At 46.9% G+C, this 25759-nt stretch overlaps 1 protein-coding gene across 12 annotated transcripts in view; it reads left to right on the top strand.

Moving 5' to 3' along the window:
• The first annotated feature begins 538 nt into the window (after positions 1 to 538).
• Positions 539 to 25759, top strand: part of mecom (MDS1 and EVI1 complex locus) — a 129836-nt gene continuing 104615 nt past the window's right edge. For all 12 annotated transcript variants that reach the window (XM_041940446.1, XM_041940452.1, XM_041940447.1 and 9 more), the window contains exon 1: positions 539 to 630. In XM_041940446.1, coding sequence (XP_041796380.1) covers positions 594 to 630 — 37 coding nt within the window. In that variant the 5' untranslated portion in view covers positions 539 to 593. The remainder of the gene's footprint in view (positions 631 to 25759) is intronic.

Below are 25759 nucleotides of genomic sequence, written 5' to 3' on the forward strand. Positions count from 1 at the left end.
CCCGTGTATGAAAGCTTTTCATTTAGCGCTCAGTCTAAAAAAAAGTTTCTCTTTAGAGATATTGATCGCATCTGGTCGATCAACTTCATTTCAACTTATTAGACGAGTTTTCTTCACTCTGACTCATTTTGTTGCTATTTGCTGCCTTATTTTCTTGATGCATGGCTGTGGTTTTGAGATGAGTCCTGGTCAAAAGTGCACCGCGCATCTCAATTACAAAGTTTCCTCACGTGTTGGATAAACAACACGGAATCTGAGGCTGCGGCAGCGTCGGACATTTTTTGCAGTGTGCCCCGCGTTCTCACTCAGTGGTCGTTTGAAACTCCGACACGAAAGGAGATGTCCACGATTCACACGTCTTGACCAGATCAGGTTCGTTATCAAAGTGATAAATCGTCCCAAACTTTTTCTGGCACTTGCCGCCGGCAGATTTCGGGCTGTGCGCATGTGCGAAGGTGTCCACACTGACAATGCTGGAGAGATAGCGCGTTTGGATTGAGAAAACCCCGAGAAAAAGGACAGAGAAAAAACAAAAAGGAGGAAAAAAGATCCAAGAAAAAATCCAAACAAACCCACGCCGAGAGACTGGCACCATGAGGTCCAAAGGCAGGGCACGGAAACTGGCCACGAGTAGGTGCAACATCCCTTTCTTTTTTTCTCCTTTTGAAACATGCCATCTTCTATACCTATAGACTGTCTCTGTTATCACTGCGTTTATTAAGTTTCTGCGGCGATTTTCATTTCCAGCAGACAGCCGCAGTCCGCACTTTTACCTGTTTACCGTGACAAATTGACGGTTTTTGCGCGTCGGCGAAACGAAATGAAACGCTGTCACGAGAAGAGGCTAAAGTTTCAAGTTTAGGGAGCGATGGAGGAACTTTGTGCAGGGCGTCCGCTACAGCACCGGGTCCGCTCGTTGCATGTAGTGGGCGCTGTAGTGTACTGTAGCCTAGTGGAGGTTAGAGCCCCCCGTCCCGTGCATCGGCAGTCGTGCTGCACGCTGCAGCTGCTGCTGCTGCTGCTGCTGCGGGCTGCCGGTCACTTCAGCTGGCGGGGAGCAACTTGGAAAAGGCAGGTTGATGGAGAGGAGTGAAGAGACAGCGAGGACTTAGACTGGCATGGTGAACGTGTCAGGGAAGGACGCCTTGTGTGTTCGTGACTCCGCTTGTGTGTTCAGCTCTTATTAACGCGCCGTGTGTGTTGATTGTTGAATTACATGACAGAACAAAATTCAGGCTTGGATGTTTGAATTCTTTTGATGCACGAATGTTCCAGTTTGCAGACTCTGGACTCGGCGTGGTTCGGTTCCTGCAGCAGGCAGGCTTCTTTCTCTGTGAACCACATTCATTCCGCATCAAATAATAGCTTGAAGTAATCAATGGGTTTGATTAAATTAAGTATAACATTGAAACACTCTTGTCATTAAATCGATTTAATTACTTGGACGCAATCAACTCAGAATTTATGCAAGGATATGATTGATATGGCTATTCATGCATTGATTATGCAGCAATAAATTATCAGGATGATATTCTTTTTTTCCTCCTCAACTGTTTCAGTAGTGTTTTTGCGTAAATGTCTGTGTTGTTTACTTTCATTGGAGTTTGGATTACCTTAATAGTTGAATTTCTCGCCGTACGATGCACGCCGTTAATGCAGAATTGTATTGCAGATGCCTTTGGACGGAATTACGCAGGCAGGTCAAAAAGGCATCAGTGTAATGGCCCGGGCCTGCACTGTTTTAGTGCTTGCAGACATTTTATATACAGGGCGTTAAGAGGACATCCCGCTTTGCATGTGGACTACCTGTATCTAAAATAAAGTAAATAAAATAATATGGTGTGATAGCTGACTTGGACAATTAACGCCAATAAGCAGCAGCTTTATGGAGAACTTCTTACATGTGGTCACTTAACAGTAAGTTGCTGTTTAATTGGTTTACACAGGAGTCAATATATTTGATGGAGTTTAATAAACAAAACAAGTATGAATTTATATAAATAGTTAATTGTGGTTCTGCGATTGCATAAGTAAGTAGGTGCGCGCGCGCACATACACACACACACCGTCATCATCATCAACAGGAAAGAAAACACTTGACTTTCCTCGTCGGGCCTTCCAGGTCTCTCTTGACAGCAAAACACAGGATTTGTTTTCCAATTAATTTTGTTATTATTGTGCAGCGTTTATAAAAGCAGCATCAACTTTTCGACATACTTGCAAGCCATTAAAACCATTCTGACAATACAGGCCTGATAATGCTTCGTGCAGCCTATTTAAAGTTTATTATTATCGAGCTGGAAGACGCAGAAATCCACGTCTTAAGTCAGAATGGGGGGAATGTTCCGGGTCCCCGGAGGAGCGGGCCCGCTCTGGCCCCCAGCCAGGTCTGCACAGTGTCAACAGTGAATATTTAAATTCCCAGACCCCTCATAAGAGCTCTGCTGGTAAATGCGTTCAGTGTGTGCCTCCCCGCCTGCCCGGAGAAGTCGTGTTAAAACGGGCATGTACGGGGCCTCCTTGCAGAGCAGCCGTGTGATAAAAAAAGAAGGGGGGGTTGGGTGTAATAGAGGAGGTGATGGAGAGGTGGTAAACGTAAGAGTGATTGATGGAGGTTGATTAGTCCGCGCGTCCAGATGTAATGCGGTGCGCCACAAAAACTCGCTTTTGCTTCCCAACTAAGTATAGCCAAGGCCGCACCCCGTGGTGAATTGTGGGCTACAGAAAAATGGCGAAGGAGGAGGAGGGGGGGTTGATGATCCAAACTAGCCTGGTGCAGGCCTAATTAAAGGTCCACTTAGCATATTTGTGTCTCAATAAAAACCTCTTGACTATAATGTGTTTAGAGGTCTTTGATAATTTGTTAGTAATAATTAAAATGGCGATTAATCTCACGTGAGCCATTTAGGGTGATATTCCGATTTACCGACTGTGCGTGTAAATTTTAATTCAATTGAATTTTTTTCTTCATCGCGGTGTAAAAAAAATTGAGACTTAAAGGAAAAGTTCCATGAAAATGATTTGGAGGCGTAACAAGTGGCGATGGAGCGTTCAGATCCAGTTTGCGTCCCACGGCACACTTTTGATGATCATTTTTGCCACAATATTTTGTCAGCCGTCACTCACCGATCCGCCTGCCTGTGAGAGTCGGCCTCATATCCCTTATTAGATGAAAATCTTCCAACTTGACGCCCCCGAGTGGCACGCGAGAAGCTTTGCGCGCGCGCGCGACGCGGAGGGGAGAGAGGGAGAGAGAGGGAGGCCTCGGCGTCTCGCCGCCTGTCAGCGCCTCTCCTCTCCGGAGCGGAGAAGTGCGGCGTCCTCCTCACATTGTGCAATGGGCCATGCATCTCGCGTTTGTCTGGCGGAGCTCATTAAAACGGTTAATAGATCGGCCCATTTAGAAGGTGAGAGGGAGCGGGCCGGCGCGAGGAAAGTGAAATAGAGACCCCATTAAACAGCCCTTGTTGTGCCGGAGCGGCGCGCTTTGCCTGCATGCCGGGGCCAAAGCCCCGTATACAAATGTCCCATATCTGCTGCAGTAATGGACTGGATCAGGAGCCACTGGGGCCCGCGGTCCATTTGAACTTTGTTTTCTAATGCAAATGTCCTACCATACAGCACATTTATTCAATGATGTTTCCTTTTTTTTAGTTGAATTAAGTCACATAAGTGAATTAATATCATTTCGTAGCTTACGGCCTGTGTCAGTCAGTGCTTTTAGGAGCATCTTAAAAGCAGAATGTGGCAAATCACTTAAATCAGGAAAAATTAATTTCACACAGCCAGGTCACCTATTCAGGTCACTATCTGATGCATTTTAAGGCCTTAGTGTGAGGCTCAGTAACTTTTTTTGAGCTCATGTGTTTGCTTTAGATGACAGGTTGTGTGTGAAATGCCCACTCGAAGGCGAAGTCACGTGGAATGCTCGGGTGGAACGGTGTGTGAATGGTGCTTTAGAAAGGCCACAGCTTTCCACTTCAGAGTCATGGTTGTGTGACAATTGTGCGATCGGTTTACAGAGGAGGAAAACGGCGAATACACACGTTTATGGACAAGCAGCAACACCTCTCCTTGTTGTAGCTTTTTATAGGAAAGCTGCTGAAGGCTTGTCACACACACATATGCTCGCACATGCAGCTTTTCGTTGGTGTTTTAAGGTACAAGCGTGTCTGTCTGTGTGACCCAGGCCCCCTCATCTATCAACGCCCCCATCTGTCGTCCACTTTCCTCCTCTCATACGATGGGCGATGCGCCCCCTCCCTCCCCACCCCTCAGAAAATGGCTCTTTTTGGAAGGTCTCTGATGTTAATGAGTCGCCCAGGACTCGGTCTCAGGGCAGTAAACAGAGAGCTGATGAGGTTAGTGGTTTGTTTATGCACTGTTGTCACCCGCTTGAAGGATGGACCCCTGTCCGGAGCAACCGGGCAGCTTCCAGGCCCCGTCAAGGTCCCCTCCCAGGCCCTGACACAGTGGCCCTGCAGGCTCCCTCGTGTCCCTCTTCAGTCCTCGCTCTCCTCCATCCCAGCTCATCATGCATGTGAGGAATTTGATAATGCATAAAAGCTCACAGAGATAATTTGTTTTTGAATGCTGCCCTGGTGGCAGGTGACAGGGTGTAGTTTTGTGAGGCGGTAGTGTTTGTATGTTGTGTGTGTGTGTGTGTTGTTGTTGGGGGGGTGGTGTGGTGCAGCGACCCAGACAGGGCAGTGTGGGAACACCAAGGGATGGATGGAGGGAGGGGGAGGGTGGGAAGGTGGTGTGCAGCAACATGTCAAGCCTGGGAACCGCTGTGTGTTTACCACAGGGAAACCGTACCAACACAGAACAATGAGCGAGCCTTACCCCTTCTAAATAAAAAAAAAGGCATTTCTGCTTTCTTCTCCCCCCTAAAGGTCACAGAGTTAGAGATAGGGAGTCCACACAAAAGCCTCCAGTCTGTCGACAGTCTGGTCTGGCCCGGTGCGGTGCCAAGGCTGAGGTCATTATCAACAGACCAGTCCCAAGCTAAGCATATTTTTATAGATTGTGCTTGTGTGTGCGAGTGTTTGGAGGGGAGGTGAGAATGTGTGTATGTGCTTATTTGGACAGGCGGAGTGTGTACGTGCGAGTTTCGAGAGCGAAACAAAGGCACTGTGCGGCGCACGCGGACAAGCTGTCAAATGCGTGACACGCCGCCATTTTCTCATCACAAATTGGTCCGAGATAAATGACATTTTGCTGAGCTGAAATGTTTACCCAGACATCAAACTGATTTGTGTGTCGTTATGATGTCTGAGGAGTTATAATGTCAACAGATTGCTGATGGTGCGGTCCGCCCGGGCTATTAATGAGGCGGCGCGAAGTTGGAGCTCCCTGGCGCGCTTTGAGAAGAGATGTCTGTTAGCTAATTAAAGAAACTCAATCACTTTATGCTCCAATCAATTACCTGAAGCAGGTGGTAGAAACAGGGCCCGACACTCTGGCCTCATGTCTCACATCAGCTAACTACCCAAAGTCACTTTACTACATTGTTGAGTGCTTTTACGGGGAGGGAGGCTAAACAAGGGGCTTGATATGACTTAGCTTAGCTGCCAGTCTGTGTGCCGCGCTTTATTCCAGACTGCAGACATGATGTTATGTTTGCACGTCATCAGAAAATTGATTTATCAATTTCATGCCAATGGCCCATATTTTATGACCCTTTAGCTCAGTTTGCTCCAAAGTTCTTAAATATCTTTGCATTGGCAGGTAAGCAAGAGTGGCCCAGTGTTGATATTCGTTTTAATCACTGTCACTGAGGGCTAACAGAGGGAACAGTGTTTTTTTTTTTTTTCACTCTTACACACTGGAAGGAGCACATAGCTATAAACAGGAATTACCCAACAATCGCTTTGTGAACGTGGTGATAACAGTGTGTTCCAGCACTGCTCGGGGATCTCCCTAGGTGGAGCAGGCTGGCCCGAGGGATGGAGGGAGCGAGGGAGGGAGGGAGCGAGGGGAGGAAAGTCATTTCTGATTAAGAGGGGTGAAACGAGGGATCGGGTCATGTCCGTCTGGAGCTGAACAGGGAGGACAGGACAGAGCAGATGTAGTCAGGTGTGTACGTTTATGTGTTTGTGTGCTATGTGTGTGTGATTCCTGTGCACCTTTCATCTCAGCCACAACAAGCGCCCCGCTCCCCACCCCCCGAAGCTCATTAAGCGGTGACCTCTCGCCCCCGCAGGACGGGGGAGATGAGGGTAGGAGACGTGATCAAAGCCGGGGCCTTCCTGATGAAGTTTGCGCTGCACCACATTCACCTGATTGGGGCTGATAGCAGCTGTCTTGCCTGGGTTGCAGTGCCGGAACAGTGACGGTTACAGTGACGGCACAATGAGGAGAACTCATGACGAGCTGTGAATTCAAAGATGAAGAAGAATATGTTGTTGTTTTGTGAAACATTAAACCAATGACTCCCAAATCTTTAAAAAGTTTGTAGAAATGCGAACTCTTTTATTTTGAGACCTCGACATAAAGCCCAGTTTCTGTGAGCTGGATCGTCTTTCCACTGCACCATCTGCGTTCACCTCCACTCCCAATCCCATGCCTGAGAAAAGGAAACGCCATGTCCCCGTCCTTGGAGATCTGCGTTGATGACTTCCCCTCTGCGTATGTGCGTGTCCGTATTAGCTGTGCACCTTCTGCGTGCGTGCACAAGTGTTGTTGGTCAGTCAGGGTCGCAGCAGAGGAAAGAATGCGGCCGTGGAAAGGAATGCAGGGCTGATTAGCGCTGCTTACCTGTAAGTGAACTGGACGTGCCGGCGTGTGATGAGACCGAGGAAACAAGGGAACAATAGGACAGTAGAGATTCCTTTCCACGCCGCATTCCAGCGATCCTGCAGCCGGGGCCCCCTGCTCGGAGCTTTGATGAACCCTCCTCGCGGCTTCCTGGGATTGTCGCTCCTCCGCAAACACAAAAACATAAAGCGGTCGGTGAGCGGGGCCGGGGAAGAGAGAGCACGGCCCTCCTCAGGATGTCCTGTTTTGATTAGCGTTAGCATCCTAAATGCACCATAGAAATATTATTCTAACACGGAGAAGAGCTCAGCGGTGACACATCCACTTCTTTCCACTCTGTGACCTCTGGGGTCAGATACACCACAATGAGCCAGGAATCAAAGAGGTGCTCCTCACCCAGTGATCTGACTGAGGAAATCATGTGAGGAAAACAAGGCGATAAAACGATAGGGAGAGCTTTCAGGGCCCGTCAACAGGTGGAAGTTTGTCGGGCCACCGCTTTTACACTTTTCTAAGAAGTACCTGACAATTTTATGGAATTATTATTTCGACAACATAGTGGCGACCTGTTTAAAAATTGTAGCTGTCGTGTTTTTATTTGGATGACAGGAAAGTGTGTCAGCTTCTCAAACAGTTATAGGAAGCTGAACTAGTGGGTAAACACTGATATACTGTATTTGTGCCCATTCCCTCGTCAAAGTCAGGTTTTTACAGCCTTGTGAATCATTTTCAGAAACCGAAATAACTGACAGCTAACAGCTTTTAATTACTGCTAACATCAGCTGTTATTCACAAGGCTTTCTTTTATGAGATAAGGGGAACTAAGGTTTAAAACACAACAACTAAAATAACTTTTATCCTCAAGAAACTGAGTTGATGTCCGTTGGCTGCAATTCTTAATTAACTGACGATGTTTTCCTTTCAGTAAGTACCTTCGTCGTGTATTCTGAGCAGCAGCGCTCTCACACAGTGTCCTCTTTCAGCAGCCCACACTACATCTTTTCTGTCTCCTGTGGAATCAGAGAGCAGCGAAGCATTGCAGCACGGTTTGTTGTTTTGCTGGTGCTCGAGGGCTTTAGTTTGACAGGAGGGCACCACTTTGTTCACCTCAGTGTCCAGAAGGGACCCCCAGAGGGCCTCGGGGGCCTGGACGTCTCTGTCAGGGCTGTGGCAGGACTGGGGCGACGGGGGGCCCGCTGCTCACTGGGTCAGTGGACAAGCTAATCGATTTTATCTCCGTTTCACACACCACGCCAAACCCCTACTGGCCTGATATTCACATGTTCACTGTTCACAGGATTACGCTCCTTCCATCCTCTGTCTTTGTTTTTTTCCTCCTTCAGTTTCTCTTTCTCTCCCACCGCATTTCTTATGTTTCTGATTTGTCTTTCTTCTGCTGTGTTTTGTCTACATCTCTTTCACTCTTTATCTCCCTCCCTCTCTCCTTCCCTCGCCCCGTCCCTATTTCTCCCCCTCTTTGAAGGGAGCCTTTTAAATTTAGCCTCCGTGCCCGTCTCGGCGTTGGCGCTCCCCTTGAGGGAGGCTGGTGGGCGGGCGGAGGAGCCCTTGTTTTCTCGGCCATTCCTCTGGATGAAGCGTTGGAACAAGGGAATGAAAGCTTTGGGAAAGGTCTGGAAACTTCCCATTCATCAGTGTAAGGAGATACTGCGCTGACAGTTAGCAGACGGCCAGCCAAGTACAACACGGGACGGCCGCGTGGGCCTGCAGCGCTCGGCTCAACAGACAGACAGAGCGAGACCAGACCAAACACCCCACTCATCTCTGTTCGAGGAAATAACATGTGTTAGCATTTTAGGCATTTATTCCGATTCTCTTGCGCGGAGTGACTCAAGTGCGAACAGTAGAATAAGTGAATGATTACGGGTGCAATCATAACTAATATAGTAATAAAGACGGGCAAGGGGCAACAAAGTATAGCGCTGCAGACAAATAATGATTACATGCTGTCATTTAAGTAACGGAGCGAACTGTGGTTGGTTCAGTTATTTTCTGATTTGGCAGAATAGGCAACTTTTTCTACTTTTCAACGTCCTAAAGGTGAATTGTGTGTTCTCTCCTTTTGTATTAGTTATATTAATTTTCATCAGCCTATTTTCTTGACAGCCTTTTGTGTAAGATTATACTTTTACACTCTACATTTTCATCATTTGATTCCTATTTTTCTTGTCCTTTTAGCCCCTCTGACACACCCTGTTCCCAGCAGCCACTGCAGCAGGCCAGAATGCATGCATACCCTCAGGGGTAGTAATACATGTATGAAAGCAAAGATTTATATGCACCCATAAACACATGCACCTACTCGTGTTTGAATATTTATCCCTTTTTGGACACAACACACTCACATGCATGTACCTGTGTAGGCCGGGCTGGGATGGGACAGCGCATTGGTGGGCAATGCAGGCTGGGACATTGCAGGTGCGAGTCTGTGTCTCTCTGCCCAGCCATTAATCGCTGCCATCTGACAGTTCAATCTACGAGGGGCCGAGCGGAGCAGCCGGCTGGTTACCAGGGCAGGTCATTACTGAGCATGGAGGCAGCCAATCGCATCAGCGATCAATGACAAAGGCTGTAGAGGGGGAGAGTGCGAAAAGTGAGGGAGAACTAGAGGGAGGTAGGGCTGAGAAAGATAGAGCGTGAGAGAGGCAATGGAGATGTAGGGCTGAAGGGAGGGGAGAGGAGAGGTATGGCAGGATAAAGGTAGTTATGCTGCTGAAGGTCAGCTCTTGGTTGTGGAGTGGATGACAAACAGGCTGTCAGCTGCCAAGAAATGGAGATATTCATCCGATGCTGCACAACTGGAAATATGGCCCCTTGCACGTGCAAGCACATAAATGCACACAGAAACAGTCATTGCCATAGCAGCTTGATTGAGAATGCAGCAGGGGAATTTAGTGTGAGCTATTGTTTTATGAATTCCATATACAAGGTGTTGGCAGACTGCGCCGCCCTTTTAGTGGTCAGTTCGGGCTGCGCCGTAGTAAAAGTAATGACTGGCTGTGAATGTTAAAAAAAAAAAAAAAAAAAATCTTCATGAAAAACGCCACAACTCCCCCGAGGCCCCGCCTCCGCTGCCCACCACTGTTACCACGGGAACAGCTGCCATGGCGAGGTCTGTCCCATGGTGTTTACCCAGGCCCGAGAAGTCAAACACAGACTCCCTCTGACAGGAGGAATTCCATACGCTTTACGACATTTATCATATTTCATAACCCAGTGAATGTCATTTTCACCTCCTCACCCGTGTTTTTCCTCAAACTTTTTTTTTTTTTTTTTTTTTTTTTACTGTTGATGAGGGGATTAATTGATGTTGTGGGTGACATTATTTGGCCCGGGCGCTGATAAAGCAACAGAGAGATTTCTCTTTTCTCCCCAGAGGCCTAGAATAGCAGAACTGGTCGTTTATCCAGCACTATCTCTCAGCGGATCCACTGGCCCTCTCTCCCAGACACACACACACACACACACAGGCCATCCCAGCTCGGACACCACTGAGTGATGATGAGTCATTATAGAGAGTGTGCCCTTCGACCTCCTCCAGTCTTTATGGATCACTCTCTGGCAGAATCATATTCCCTAATGCCAAGTTCCTGTCCATCTGCCTGCCTGTCTGTCAGACAGTCAGGCCCCTTAGTCTCTCTCTTCCTCTCTCTCCCATACTCTCTCACTTTCTCTCTCTCTCTCCCCTGAGTTTCACACACCAGTTCATCCCAGACATCTCTGTCTCTGTTTGTTTTAATAACAAACAGAAAAAATATCTCCTTTTCCCATTACCGAATGTTTGAATGTGATAGTTTTCATGTATTCCATAGTGAGAATAATGGACACAAGTGATGATGTGTTCAACGATCATATTTAGGTGAATCTGAGAAAGGCTTCGCATGTTGCCTGTTATCCAAGGGTGTGGTAGTTCGGAAGATTAATTATATCTATTCATTCTAGCCTACCATGTACTTCAGTGTTTAGATTGGCGTTCAGCAACACTTTAGTTGAATTCACAGTAATCCAATACGTCTCTTTGCATGTAAGTGCGCCCCCCCCCCCCCCCCCACGCAATCTATTTCCTCACTTGCATACGATCGTGGTAATTCCTCGGTGCACAGAGGAGCAGAGCAGTGAGGCAAAGCAGCGGAAAGGAGTCAGTTTGGATTTCTCCACATCCTCCTCCTCTCTTTTTCTGTGTTACTCTGTTAATCCAATACTACCACTATGCCAGGGGTATTCTGTGTAGATCAGGCTGCTAATATGTTTTTTTGTGGGCGCTAGCATTTGATCCTTCTCCCAACAAATGCAATTTGTTTGGCCTGATTTGATCAGTTGCAGCAGCGTAGTTGCGTGCAGGCAGGAGCAGATAAACCTTCCATACGATGGGAGTTAAAATGTTTTTGCGTCTTTGAGAGGGGTAACTCTATTACAGGTGTCCTGCACCACGGGGCCCTGCTGGCTCTGATGAAATGCTCTTTGGGTGTTAATTCAATTCTGATTTCGCCTAGCCTGGAGACCAGCCACCTCTGGGGTTTTAAAACTGGCTCTGAAAGGCAGAAAACAAAGTCTGGTTCTACACCATACAATTACAATGGTGGAAACTTTGAAGGGCACTTCCTGATGTAACATAGTAATCTCCCTCGGGACACCAAAGAATGATGCTGTATAATTTTGGTAATGTTTTTGTGGAATAAGCATTGTTACATGTGTGCACAGTGCATGCGACTTGCAGAGAGGTACTGCCGCACAGCCAATTACACATACATTGTATGCCTTTGATATGGAACATGCTGTATAACACTATAGCAAGCAGGCATATTGGTAACATGAAAGCTGATGAAAACAGGAAAACATGGCCATCTGACTGAGGTAGAAGGCTTTCTGTGAAGAGCAGAGTCGAGGGATTCATGGGGCCGGCAGGATTCTGTTTCTTTGTGACAAGAACATGCTTGATTTGACAACTAGCTGAAATCGAGTGTGGTGCCAAGATCCACTACTGACAGAGCCAGGCCTTCGTCCCACATCTTGCACCAGAGGTGCTGCATTTCTAGTGCCAGAAGCACAAGAAAAGCAATACAAGCAAAGTTGGGACAACCTGATATCTGGTTTATAATCTGTACTTTCTATGCAGCTGTATAATCAGTTCTGTGAATGGCAGATGCAACATTTTGGCACCACAAACCCTTCAGATACTTTCAGTACCAGTCCTGAGACCTTACCAGAAACATCATCTCATTTTAGCGTATATATAATGTGTCACACGCGTCTGCATATGTAATTCTTTTGTATTGCATGTTGTTACGTTTATGTTTTCATGGTGACTTTTCTCTCATTCTAGCTGGTGGTAAAACAGATATATTGCAGCCACTGTCTTGCTATCAGTATCACCGTCCATTGGACAGATTCTTTTGAAATTTCAAACTTTTGTTTTGTGATTGTTTAAACCCACGTTAAAAGCAAAATTCAGCACAGTTGTCCCCAGATTTACACACCCCTGAAACTGGCCCTGCAAAACAAGTGACCCATTTCAGCCCTCGAGGGTTCAGAGACATAGGGTGCATGCTAGCTGTCACACCGTCAGCCAGCCCAGAGCCCCACAGATCAAATACAGGTATGATTTATGTCCCCTGTCCCAGCCTTCACACCGCATGTTCTCCTGTATTGGAGTTGCTGACCAAATCCAACTGCAGCAGTAATTTATCTCCTTACATGTGTAGGAGGTGAGGGGCGAAGGTCACTGAAATGAAAATGACCAGACCTGACTTAATTGTTGTATCTATTTGTGGTTTCGAGACAGGATGTCTGTCTGAATGTCTATCTGTCTATTTGTCCATCTGTCTCGCTTCTGTCTTGGCGCCGTGTTTTGTGTCAGTGGGTCGAGACCCTCTGGCTGCCGTCAGCCATTATGGGCACTGATCTGATCCAGCAGCAGTGCTGGGTTCACTGGAGTGATCTGTCTCAGCCAGATAGCATCATTATCACAACACACACACTTCTCGTTTTTTCCTCTGGTTTCTCTGCTCCCTCAATGCCTTTCCTGATTTATAAAGCCAACAAAGCTCCATACAAAAATCCACAGCATTGGATTGTGTGGAATTATTGTCAATTCTTGCGTATTCTTTTATGTTCATGCTGTAAAAATTAACAAACACCCCAGTGTTTCAAATATGACACTCGTGCACCTTTTTACCTCCAATTTCCTCGCCGGCTCGGCACATCTGACAAGGTTAAGCCAGTAAATTGTGGAGAGAAATGCTTCCTGTGTGTGATTACATTTATCATGTATAATTAGGAAGTTCTGCTCTGTCTACACATGATGACCTTTGACCCCGAGTGTGACAGTTGTAGGCTGGTGTTGCCAGACACCCAAATGTGCCGTCCAGGTCCTGCTACCCCACAAAGTCTGGTTTCCGTTGCAGGATCGAGTGTCTTACATTGACTTTTTTTTTTCTCTTTAAGCTTTTCAATTTGAGAGACTATGATTCATCATTTGGTCCACAACCCCAGATAAATGGATGATTCTAAAATTGCATTTTATACAGATGTAGATTGGTATTTTGCCTAATATGGACTACTTTACATAGATATGACAAACTCTCTGAAGAATCCCCATTCAAACACTCAAGCCTGGCTGGTGGACTGCGTCTACGGCTTTACACATCACTGTTGAACCATGTCATGCAAACAAGACCAGTATAATTATACGTGTTAAACAGGGTTGTTGCTTTAGATGTTATTAAAAGAGTTAGCCGCAATGCTGTTTTTCCCCTGGAGATGAACATGTGGAAGGATAAAAAGGACTTATTTTTTTCCCATGTCGAGATCAATGTTCAGGCTTCCATGCAACAGAGAACTGCAGAATTTAGGGCTGAAGCGGCTGCATGTTTCCACCCGTATGTCGTGTAGCAGGGTAACAGTAACTATAGGTTCACTACAGAGACTATAAGTCACCCTTTAGTGAGTGAATGGTGAACCCGTCATAACCCGTGTCCACCCTTGCACACAGAAGCAGCGTCAGTGGTGTGAAGCTCTGGGCCTCAATGCAACTTTTTCTTGATTTGTTGATGCACGTGTGAAATATTGCAGACTTCCCCTGTGTTGCCTGGGCTATGGTTTCCTAATGATTTAAACTCTCCTCTAAACCTTAATCTTTCTTTCTTCTTTTGTTTTCTGTCCTTTATCTTCCTCTCCTCCTGTCCATTCATCAGTCATTTGTTCTTCCTTTTCCTTTGCGCTTGTACCTTTTTTTGTGTTATAATTCACACCTATTATTTCTGTCCCGGACCCTCATTAGTCATGTCGCTGTCAGCCAGCTGCAGACACACACAAACACACACACACACACACACACACACACACACACACACACATACCCGCACGTATTCTTGCACATGCACAGGTATGGAAGTCATCAAGCCAAGGTCAAAGGTCTGCCTCATTACCCAGCTCCAGTGAAAACTTTTGGTGTGTTTTATGCACTGGTATCAAAAAGCAGGGGGAGGGAAATGAGGGGAGGAAGAGGGGGAACAAGGGGTAGAGAAAATGCAAGATGATGAAGAAGACTGATGCAATTTTAGGAGGAAATAAGAGAGACAGAAAGACCTCTTGTTCATCTCTGTACCTGTGCCTGGTCTACTCCAATCCATACCTCTAACCCAGATCAATACAGCCTAGTCAGATGATGGGAAATTGTGGTTAGTTGGAGGGTTTAGGTGGATTGAGCACAGAGGATGAGGTCTCACTCTGCCCTCACCACAAATACTGCTGGCAGCATACGTGACTGGTGTTTCCTGACGTTAAACACAACATCTCTAAATAAAGTCATTAGGAGCAGTCCAACAGAAGCCCATTCATCCATTCATCCTCTTCTGCTCGCACACACACACACACGCGCATACAGTGTTGAGACTGCGTGCCTGCATGGGACATGATACGCTGACATGTGACAGAAAGCAAAGCAGGCGTGTGTGTATGTTCAAGTTCAGCTCCGGAGGTCAGAGAGGTGTGTGTGTGTGTGTGCGAGTGTGTGTGTGTGTTAGTCCGTCAGCTGGGAGCAGTCAGGGGGACACTGGTGATGCAGGCTGACATGGGACATAAACACTTTGTGGTATAGTGAAGGGGCCCATTGTCTCAGTCCCGCCATGTCAGTCTCTCTGTGTAATGGAACGATCTGTCTCTGTATGTTTGTCTAATTGCCCAATCTGTCTCTCTGTCTGTCTGTCTTCTGATACGTCTATCTCACTGCTTGACTGTGTCTTTCTTTCCCTCTTTTCCCCCCAATCTCTGCTGGATGACCTGCCAGTTCCTGAATGTCCGTGTCTGTTTCTTGCATGTGTGTCTGCTGATAACATTTGTCTTTCTGTCTCTCCTTGGCAGGCCTTGATAGTATTTATGATGCACAGTCACACCCCAGGTGTTTCAGCGCACCGTAAGAGAACAGAAAGACAGAAAAAGAAATAAAACAATAGGCATGAGTGAGAAAAGGGCCGCAAAGGTTTGTCTCTGTCTCTCATAAAGGACAAAACTTTGGATTTTGGATTAAGAGGCGTCTCATAGTTAGTGGCAGGTGGAATTGCTAACAAGTCCAGAGGTATAGAACATGCAAGGGAGTTATTAGTTGTGGGATTTCAGAGTTGTGGCTGAGCCCAGAAAGGAGGTAAAGGTGTGTGGAGGATATGAGATCTTTGGGGTCGAGGTGCCGGGGCCATGATGAGGTGTGTGAGATTAATGGGAGTAAAGTTGTAAAGAGACGGGAGGCAAGTCAGGGTGAGGTGCTAAGGACATGGCGGGTGGCTGCTGAGGATTTGTGTCTCAGTCTGCGTCGGTGTGAATTTCTGTGCGAGCCCGCGTGCACATTCGTACCGTCTCGGTTTTCAGTGATGTTCTCACCTGAATTCTGACTTGAGATCCTTAACCCGACGTCCTGCAACATCAGCCTCAAAACCCCGCTGCCAAATCTGAAAAGGTTGTCAAATCCGTCCCGGGCTGTTTTATGCATTCCCCTGTAAGATTTCAGTCAACGGCAGAAATGCGTATAAAAGGGAAAGACTGCGAGACAGAAAGTATTAGGATGTCAGAATTGAAGGGTTTACAGGCAAATATGGAGGTGTTTAGAGAAGGCCAGAGTTCATCCACGTCTCTGGGCTGTTTTATGTGCTTGCTGCCACTCTCCATCTCAACACACCGCAGCTAGCACCTTTCTTTCTTTTGTCAGTTAAATACTGGTTCATATTACAGTTTTTCACCATTTAGATTGACTTATATCCTGGCCATGCTCTGATAAATACACATTTAAAGCAAATGAGGCCCTTATGATTTGCACTTTTAGACAATCAACAGTTTTAAAAGTGGCCACATTACTTAAAAAATGGGTAGCGCACAGCGTTTGTTTTTTGTACATTAAAAATACTCCCAAGTGCTATTTCAGCAGCTCGCGCACTGTTACTCGTATTTTTCTTTCTCCTTTCATTTTCCTCCTTTGCACAGTTACCAGCTAGAGTTACTGGCACTGCCATGTTTAGAAACAGAGTGGCATACAGATGGCTAAACTGTAGTAATAATCCAATTAGAGTAATAAGTAGCCCAGTGATTGACACTTCAGTCAAACACTGAAGGGCTTTTACGGCCATGTCTCTTGAAGGACATGTTTCCGTATGTCAGCCTCCTGTTCTCTCTCTCTCTCTCTCTCTCTCTCTCTCTCTCTCTCTCTCTGTTTGTGTGTGTGTGTGTGTGTGTGTGTGTGTGTGTGTGAGAGAGAGAGAGAGATGTGTATTTGAATGGCTTCAGCTGCACCTCTCTCTCTCAGTAGTACACAGTGTCTGTTTATTGTAGATGAGGTGTGGATGTTTATACTCTCTACGGAGCAAAACAAACCAGCCTGAAGTGTGAGGTGATTCTAAAATAATCCGCCCAGCTCTTTGGCAAATTGACACCGTGCAGTCCCGTCTTGTACTATTTGTTCATGTTGGCCCTGGAAATGGACTGACTCCTCCGCTTCCTTGGATAGGTCTTCTTTTCCATCAGATAAAAGGCTTTAAAAAATGTCAGCAGATAAATGCTGACACCTCATGGATAACAATGTTAGCGCCCTGCAGAAAAAGCATACTACATACTTTTCTCGTATGTAGAAATGATGCCTAGATAGATTTATGATGTGACAGCTGCACTGGCTGTCTACATTATCAAAGTTTTATCTTGTCTTTTGGTTTTTTGGCTGTTTAGTTTTGGATTTTTCTTTTTTTTCATATTGGTGCTATATTGCGCTCTATTCATAGAGCCTGTGATAAAAACATTGACTCTACGTGGCAGCTGACATGCATCGCATTAAACTAATCAAATGAGCCATGTCATGATTATTCACATGATTAAGAATCAGAATCAGTTTTTCTCAAATTCACAAAAAGTTGACATCGGTTATGTGATCTTTTGTCATCAGAGCACACTGGGGTCCAGAAGGTGGCAGAGGTTACATTATCATGAAATCACAACAGATGATTTTGTTTGGATGTCTTTTCACCCTGTCTTGCTTCTGTTTCCCCCTCAGTTGCCCGTACGTTTAGCGTTTGTATAAATACATCATAGAAACGCGCACAATGGCTGAGGAGGGATGGATGTCAGTGGTCAGAGCAGATAAGAATGACAAAGCTCCCCGCTAAGCCACGTCACCACCGGGCCCCTCACCTGCCTGTCCGTCACACAGACGCACTCAACCATCACCGAGTGATTGTTTGTGCCCGTGCATGTGTGTGTGCGTACTGTATGGTGTGTGATTGATGCGCTTTGCCTCCTGTCAACCACACCCCCCTCCTCGCACACTCCCTCTTGTCCCACCTCAGTCTGGACTGTCAAGGAAACATGAGGCCTTGGGAGATAGCGGCATGCTCTCCCGGCCGGCCCTCGGCCCGCTCTGTCTCTTTTTCTCTCTCTTGTGCCAGTCACCTACTGCTGTGGGAAAAGCAGAGGAGATGAGGCCTTAAAAAACAGATCATTGTCCGCCTCCTAGATTAAAGCCAGAGAATGTGAGCATTGTCCACTGAATGGCTAAACCTTCCTGCTGTCACTCAAACGCTGCTCTGAGCGCTACTTCATGTCTAAGAGGCTTATCTGCACTGAAAGGCCCCTAGCTGCTCTGGGGAGAGAGGACGTAATGAAGCGTGTTTTTTTTTTTTTTTTCCTCTGTACGGAGAAACCTGCTGCTGGGGGGTGGTGGTGGTGGGTGGTTAAGGGATTCAGGGGGTGGACGTGGCCAGTGAGACAGCTGCAGCACCGGGCCCCCCTTCTACCTCACCCCTCGCCCCAACCTCCCCCACTCTTCTAACTGCCTCTCCCGAAAGGATTGTCATTTATCTAGTCTCACATGAGAGGGGAGCGCCGTATACGCGGCATACGGGCCTGAAGCCAGTGCTAGCGTGATGGGGGGACGTGGGGACATTATGTGGGGACTCGCCCAGGGACCTGCCTGTTGTCCCCGCTCAGCCGTCTGTGGGGATGATCAGCAGGCCACTGATGTGGTCCTCTCTTTGTGCTCTGCTGTTTGAAAAGGGGAAAGTTTAAGTGCTGCTCGCATTCAGGGCTGAGGGCCGGCCAGGCTGGGAGGGTTAGCCCGAGAGTGTGTGTGCGTGCGTGCGTGCGTGCGTGCGTGCGTGTGTGCGTGTGTGTGCGCGTGTGCGCACTCTTACATTTTCATAGCCTGTGTAGCAAAAAAAGAGAGAAAAAATTAGGATAATATGTACAATTTCTTGTTATTATGAGTGAGTCATTTATTTAAAATCGGTGTTTTTTGCATGTGGTCCGGTTATGTATCATTAAAAAGAGCTAAGCAGCATAAAGAAGAGGCTTCTGCTTATTTTAATGCTCTTTGTTTAAATGGTTTCTTCAAAGCACTTTAACCTGTGGGACCCATTATACCTCCGTAAAGTCTTGGCCTTGCTGCACCATGCTCCACGTGTTGAATTATGGAACATCTGCCACGATCCCTGCCACTACTGTGGCATGGCACGCGTGGGTTTCCCCCAGTGGGTCCACATATTACTTTCTGGATGATTTACAGAAGCCATCAGACCCTGAGCCCTGCTGTCCTGTTCCGTGTGCCCTCTTTGCTCTCCGCTCGTCTGTCTCCGTGTCACGACGGACACACCTGCATCCTCAGCAGCCCCCTCTAACCCGTAAGCTGTGTCCACTTCCTGTCTGCGGTAGTGCTACTTCATTGACACGGGCCATTTAACAAACAGGGGACTCCTGGCGTATGCAATATGTAAAAGGGTGTTTAAATGAAGTGCTCTTGAAAACCGAAAATCCTTGGAATCGTCTGTATCTGCATCCTACCTATAACACTTGTTTCATCCTTAAAGTACTAAAGTTAGCTTTTTTCCGTGAGTGTTGTCTGAGTTGGTGAAGAGATGTTTAATACATGACAGAACGGTTCACTTGATGAGCACAGAGATGGTGTTTGCGCTCTCTTCTCCCCATCAGACCATGAGCCGTGCATGTACTCTCCTAATGCGATCTCTGACCTGGGCATCTTGTGGGCTTAGAGCTGCCTTCGCCTATTCTGCGCTGTGTCGGGAGGTCGAGTGGGTTGGAGAGCCTCGGAGTAGACCAGAGGGTTTGTCGGCTGGAAGGGGAGTGGAGGGGGATGTTAAGTGGTGTGGCCCAGCTGTGACGGGTGGCCCAGTGGTCCATTTAGAGCGCCAACCCCACGCTGGGAGATGGTGCATCCTGACAAGCTGAAGGGACCCAACTCCGGTACCAGCATGCTCTTGGCTCTGTCAAAATGTCAAAATATGAATGTGAAATCGCAGGAACATCGCTTCTGCAGCATGTTAAAATGGAAGCGCCAGGTCTCCTGTGGCGCTCTATCATTTGTTTGTGACTTCAGCGTACTGTCTAAAGACGAGGCACAACAACTAGATCCTGAGGGTTTAGATGAAAAGAGGAGTTTCAGTTTGACTATAGTGGCGACCATGCTGCTGATATTCCCGAGTGTTTCCACGCAATCTGTTGTGCAACAAAGTAACAGTATTCAAATAATGTCCTTTATCTCACAAAATGTTTTTGTCCATCTGAAGAGGATGAAAATCGGATTCCTGAGAATTTGAATGTTAAATAGAAAATGATTCATGGGAATGATCGCTACATATCAATGATTCACATAACACAATGTGTCCATGCACCCAAGAGTGATAGGTGCCACATTGTGCAGGAGATGGAGAGTGGATTTGAAGGTTCTTTTTCAGTAAACATTTAAAAGAGTGGAGAAGTGAACAAAAGCGTTAAGAAGGAGCTGTTTTGTTGCCCCTTTTTTAACCTAAATAGGCGGTCTGTCCGACCGAGGCCTTGGCTTCAAAGTATTATCCCACACATGCAATTACCATTTCTATCAACTGGGGAGAAAGATTATGCTTTTTGGGTGTTCTTCTGCGTTTCTTCCAGTGGATTCACTTGGTGAATGTGACACGTTTTGTGTCTCCCACCCCCTATTGAATTTAAAAGTTCTCTATTCTCCGAGTGAGCTGAGGAGAGTCCTACACGCGGGCTGAATAGACACTAAATCTTTCAAGGTTAGGACTTAACCTTCTCCCACTCTAATTCGTCTTCAAACTTTAGTCTGAAACCAATCAATATCAGATGATTGGTAAACAATGTGCAGTGTCTGATAGGCAGGTACCAAGGGCCCTCAATGGGATTGCAAATGCTTTGTGCGTCCCGAGTCGCTTTTACTCTAAAGCACTGTCACAAAAAGTGAAATTACCATTCGCTTGGAATGATGCCATTCATCTTTGTCAGAGCGCCAAGCTCAGCACGCAAGCCGCTCCCCTCAAATTAATTCCTTGTTTTGCATCAGCTGAATTTGCCCAAATCCAGGAGGATGGCTCCGGCTACACCTCGCCTCCATTCTTTAATGTGGCAATTCCAGCTGATTTCACTATGCACAAGGCCCTGTGGCTTTATTTACTGCCTAATTCACAAAGAAAAGGAAATAGATATGAAAATAAGTTGGGGAAAATAAGATAAATCTGGTTGTGGAATTTCAGAGGCCCTGCATGTTCCAACCAGGAGAGTTAGAGTAGCATAATATGCATAGCTGGCTCCTGAGAGCCCGGTGCGATGCTATTGTCAATTTGTCATTTCGTGTTGCAGGAGCTCCTGTACAAAGGTAATGTCTTCCCGGAGGCTCTTACCCATGTAATATAAAGGGAAAGCATTGTAGAATGAATGTCTGAGGGATTCATTTGTTATCCTGCACGAGAGATATTCAACAATATGTCAGGACAGTTAAGGCATAATTTCGAGAGAAAAGATTGTAAACAAAACACAGTCATTCATTTTCCTCTCTTATCAACAAGTAAAATGTCCATCGCTGCAAATCATTCTACATTTTGTCAGAGAACAAAGACGAAAGGAACAAACTTGAAGCACAACTCTTTGATGAGGAAAGTCTCTTAAATTAGCTGGAATGGCCCTTCTGTTGGATGTGCAAGAAAGAGAACTAGTTGAAGCATTTTCCACTAGAGGGCTGCGACTTGTCCCTTCCCTCCCTCTCTCTTCTGCTCCGCTGGAGTCTCTGCTGCTGCCGGGTAACCCAGCCCTGCCATCAGAAGCCGTCCGGCATTTTAGCGGTCACATCTTTGTTGTTTTCTCTCTCCAGCTCATGGAGATGTTATCCCAGTGTTGTTTCATGGTGCGGAGCCCACAGTGACAGCAGTGATGAGGTTTTAAAGAGCGGGTTGTCCTCTCCTTCCACTGTCCTCGCTCCCTGTTGGAATTAAATGCTAAAAATGGTTCAGAGACTAATTTATGGTTGTGGTGACTGTGACCATTGATTTGTGATCCCGATGTTTGTGTTTATGGAACATGGCTTATTTTCTTCATCTTATCTGCCGGCAGATGGACAACATGGTTTGACAGGGTTTATTTAGATGTTTGCTATTTCCGGCACAAAGTATGATGGAGTGCAATTACCAGGAATGTTGAGTGAAGCCCTGGGGTCAAAGGCCTTTTCCTGTCTCCCTCCCTGGCATGAGCAGACCAAGGTCCCTGTGCCCAAATCCATGTATAGGTTAGACGGACGTTTGTGGCATTTCTAAGCATAGCAAAGTGAGGTGTATGCCCATTTTGCATGCACATTTTAAGAATCCGAGGAAGCTCTTGTTTGGAGGAATGTGATCTGGGATGGCAACAGTGGAAGAGAAGAGAAGAAGAGAGGAGAGGAGCTTCTGGAGATAAGTGGGTCAGGCCTGAGAGACTGTTCTTCACCTCAGACACCTGCACCTCTCCACAGATCCCTCATCAAGGACTCACTTTGTCCCTGCGCTGCACCATTGTCCGCTGAAGGGCCCTCCAGACTTTGCTCTGAATGCCTCCCTGTGCTACTCCAAGTGGACTCAGCCCAGCTCTCCCCAAGAGACGGACAAAAAAGCGGATTCCAAAGCGCCGGCCTCTTGGCATTCCCCTGCCTTTGGGAGATAAAGAGGGGAACTTCGGCCTGATTCACTCCTCCACTCTTCATCCCTCTCCACAGGCCCCCCTCACCCCCACCCAAAAAAAAGCAGGAGATGGAGGAGGAGGAAAAAGAGGAGACTTGCGAGGGGGTAGTGGAGGGGTGGTCTCAGGGTCACAGAGTGATTAGTGAGGAGCAGAGTGGTGCTCCTTTTCCCCTTTGGTCCTCCTCCTCTGTGGCCACTGAGAAATGACTTCCACTGGGCTTACTGGGGAGTGTGGGTGGAGAGGGAAGTGGAGGAATTATTCCCTTCTGTCTGTCTGTCTGGACTATATTTAACCTGCCTGACAAGATGGATGTTTCCAAGGGAATTCTCCCCTCAGCATAAATGAAGCCATTATACTCTCCTCTCTTGTCCTCTCCTTTGCTTTTCATTAGAAACTGAAGGTTTATGATGAAATGTCAGGAGGACGTTCAGAATCAGGTTAAAATACAACCTGAGCACAAACCCAGACATGCTGGGTCACCGCAGGCTCTGGTATGAACACTGCAAATTTTACCACTCATTTTACACGAGACAAGAATATATCTGCACGCTCAGACACACACGGGAAGGTAGCAGATCTCATTGGGTCACGTAGCCTTTTCATATGGCACAACAAGTACGTGCAACCTCGCAAAAGTACACACACACACAACTAGACTCATGCACACACTGGCATTTCTGCGTGGACACATACACGTAGTCCTGGTGTGGCCAGCCGGCGCAGGCCGTACAAGTTGGAAGTGATTAGGGAGAAATATGCCTGTCTCCCTGTAATGTCAGTAATAGGCAGCAGCACATCAAAGTCCAGGCCTGTCAGAATGATCCGGATCAAACTGGCTCCCATCTGGAAGCCATAACTGACTTTTCACTCATTTAAACACTCTTAAAATACACTGAACAGACATGGAGCTCCCGTCTCTGCTCACCACTCACCACCACTCATATCAGCACCCTCTGCCCTCTGCATCTGTGTGTGTGTGTGTGTGTGTGTGTGTGTGTGTGTGTGTGTGTGTGTGTGTGTTGCTCTCTCCCTGCCTGCGTATTGTCCGTCTCTCTGTGCATTTTCACATTTAATGGTAAGTCCACGTGTTTCACATTTGTGTATTAGGCTACTAATTTCTCATGATTAATGTTTTCACTCACACTTTCAGCCTCTTTTAACGGATATGAGAAGAAACGACATGGACGGGCCTGCCAATGATCCAGTTTTGACAGTTAAAAGGGATATCTATACAGTGCCTAATGCACTGGCAGATATTTTTAAAGCAGCACAAACATCCACTGAACCATGAAATCAGAAATAATATTATTCTTTCTGGAGGGCATAAAAATTGGAATCAAGTGCCGGCCTGTTTTTCTGCTTTAGCAAAGAGTCAAAGATAAGTATCTTGTCTGCGCGATAATGACACGGTGCATTCTGAGACAATGATGCAGAGCGCTCCCCTCTTGCCTGCTTGCTCACACAGTGTTGACTGGACTCCTGGACATATATTATCTTTCCAAACACAAGTCGGACACGGCTCTAAGTGTATTTTAATTGGCTTTGAGCCGCCTTCCTAAAGCAAACAGCTGGTTGACGGGTGGCCTACAGTCAGGGTGGGGTGGAGTCCGATGGCCTGTCCGTCCACTCCACTGACAAACAGTCCAATACAGGACCCCATTGTACGTTTGCACATATGTGCGTCTGTTTAACGTGACTGCACGTCTGCGTGCGTGCACACACGTCGCTGTCTGTGCAGGTGAGGCATAGGGTGAATAACCGTGTGTCACATGAGGGTGTTTCACGTTTATGCAGCGCGTACTCACAACTGTAAAAGATTTTAACGCTTGGCAGATAGCATCTTGAGTTAAAGTGCAAGTGATTTAATACTAACAATTAAAGTAGGCATGTCAGCGGGCAGCCCAGGCCCCTGCTGTGGACGGACAGGGAGTGGGCCCTCTCTCATATCTCCACCAGACAGGGAGACAGGGGGGCCTCTGGCTACACAAACCACTAACGCACGCTACTTTTCATTCCCAACTTTCAGAGAAACAGTCTCCTTTCTTCCTTTCCTTTTTTTTCTTTTTTTGCTTTACAAAACTACATCATCCATGGATGAGAAGTGCACGTTCCAACTGACAAAAGTTGCATTTCTTCTTTCTTTTTAAACATGTATTTTGTTTTATCCTTCCTCTTTGACTGGCTTGAAAGATTGACGCAGGGGTACACAGTCGCTGGCCACCATTGTTAAATAATTATGCCTGTTGTTGATGTTGGCTGTTGAGTCCAAAACAAGACTTCTGATGGATTTGTGAAGTGAGGGCCGGCCGAAAATGGAGTGGAGTGGTTATGGGGAAAAGGAACAAGGGACTGCAAACTGAAGGGAAAGGTTTTCAGAGACTGAGCTCAGCATATGGAGAAAAGCCCTAAAAACGATTAATTTTACAAGAACCAAGGATCTCACTCCTAACATGGCCAACTCCACTCTCATAAAATCTATAGACATCCATTATAAAACACCCAAGCCCTTATGAGTTGCTTTGCCCAAACCCAGCAACAGGGCCGTCTGCCTCCAAATCCCCTCTGGAAGTGTTTGAAAAACAAAAGCGAGGCTTCACTTCAACCTCATTAACTAGTTATAATAAACAAAACAATGTGTTTTTAATGGATGGCGAGTCCCGTTTCCCCCCCTTCTTCCCCTCCCAGCTCTGGTCCAGCACGACTGGCCAGTGGTGGGTTTCCCATGACTGCAGCTTGTGGTGTCACGATGATGGATGGGCGAGGTTGGTGGGGGCTGCCTCTTGCCCCTCTCCTTTGGGACGTTCCGTGGACTGACAGGCACATTGTGGCGCTCGACCCGCGCTGACGTGCCGCTCCGCCCGCTGGCACGACCACAGAGAGCCCCGGAAAATGCCCGCTTTTCCACTTTCGTATTCGAGCGTGTTTCACCTCACACGCAGATGCGGAGACGGAGGAATGCATGCAGACTCATGGAGAGTGCGTAAAAAGATGCAACATCGCTCCATCACATGAGGTCATGCGTTGACCAAGTGTCCCTGGAACTCATAGGAAAGCTTCTGGTTAGCGTGTAGAGCGACCGCCTTTACCTGCGGACCCCTGCTGGCCCTCAGCGGGGGAGACATTCGCTTCCTGATGAATAAACACCAACAGAACCTAGCCGGCCGCGGCACACACTCTCAGTGCTGTTGCACAAGCTTAAGAGTGCCACACACATGCATGCACACATCTCCCTCTGTCCGTCTCGCCTTCTCCTTCCCCCTCTCTGTCTGACTCAGTCAAACACACTCCACGCCACACAGAGCTCCTCTGGAATAAAACTCTCCCAGCTAGTGTAAAACAATCCAATAACAGCCAGCACCTCTCAAAATAAAACAATAGCTCAGCTCATGCTGGTGTTGTAAAACAGCTCAGCCTATTACATGCGAACGTGTAACTGTACTGTAAATTTGCCCTTTGGGTAATAGCACATTTTTCCTTCATTGGGTGATTTTGGGATTATAATAATAGTGAC

Source organism: Chelmon rostratus, chromosome 7 (genome assembly GCF_017976325.1).
Source record: "Chelmon rostratus isolate fCheRos1 chromosome 7, fCheRos1.pri, whole genome shotgun sequence".
Classification (NCBI taxonomy): Eukaryota; Metazoa; Chordata; class Actinopteri; order Chaetodontiformes; family Chaetodontidae; genus Chelmon; species Chelmon rostratus.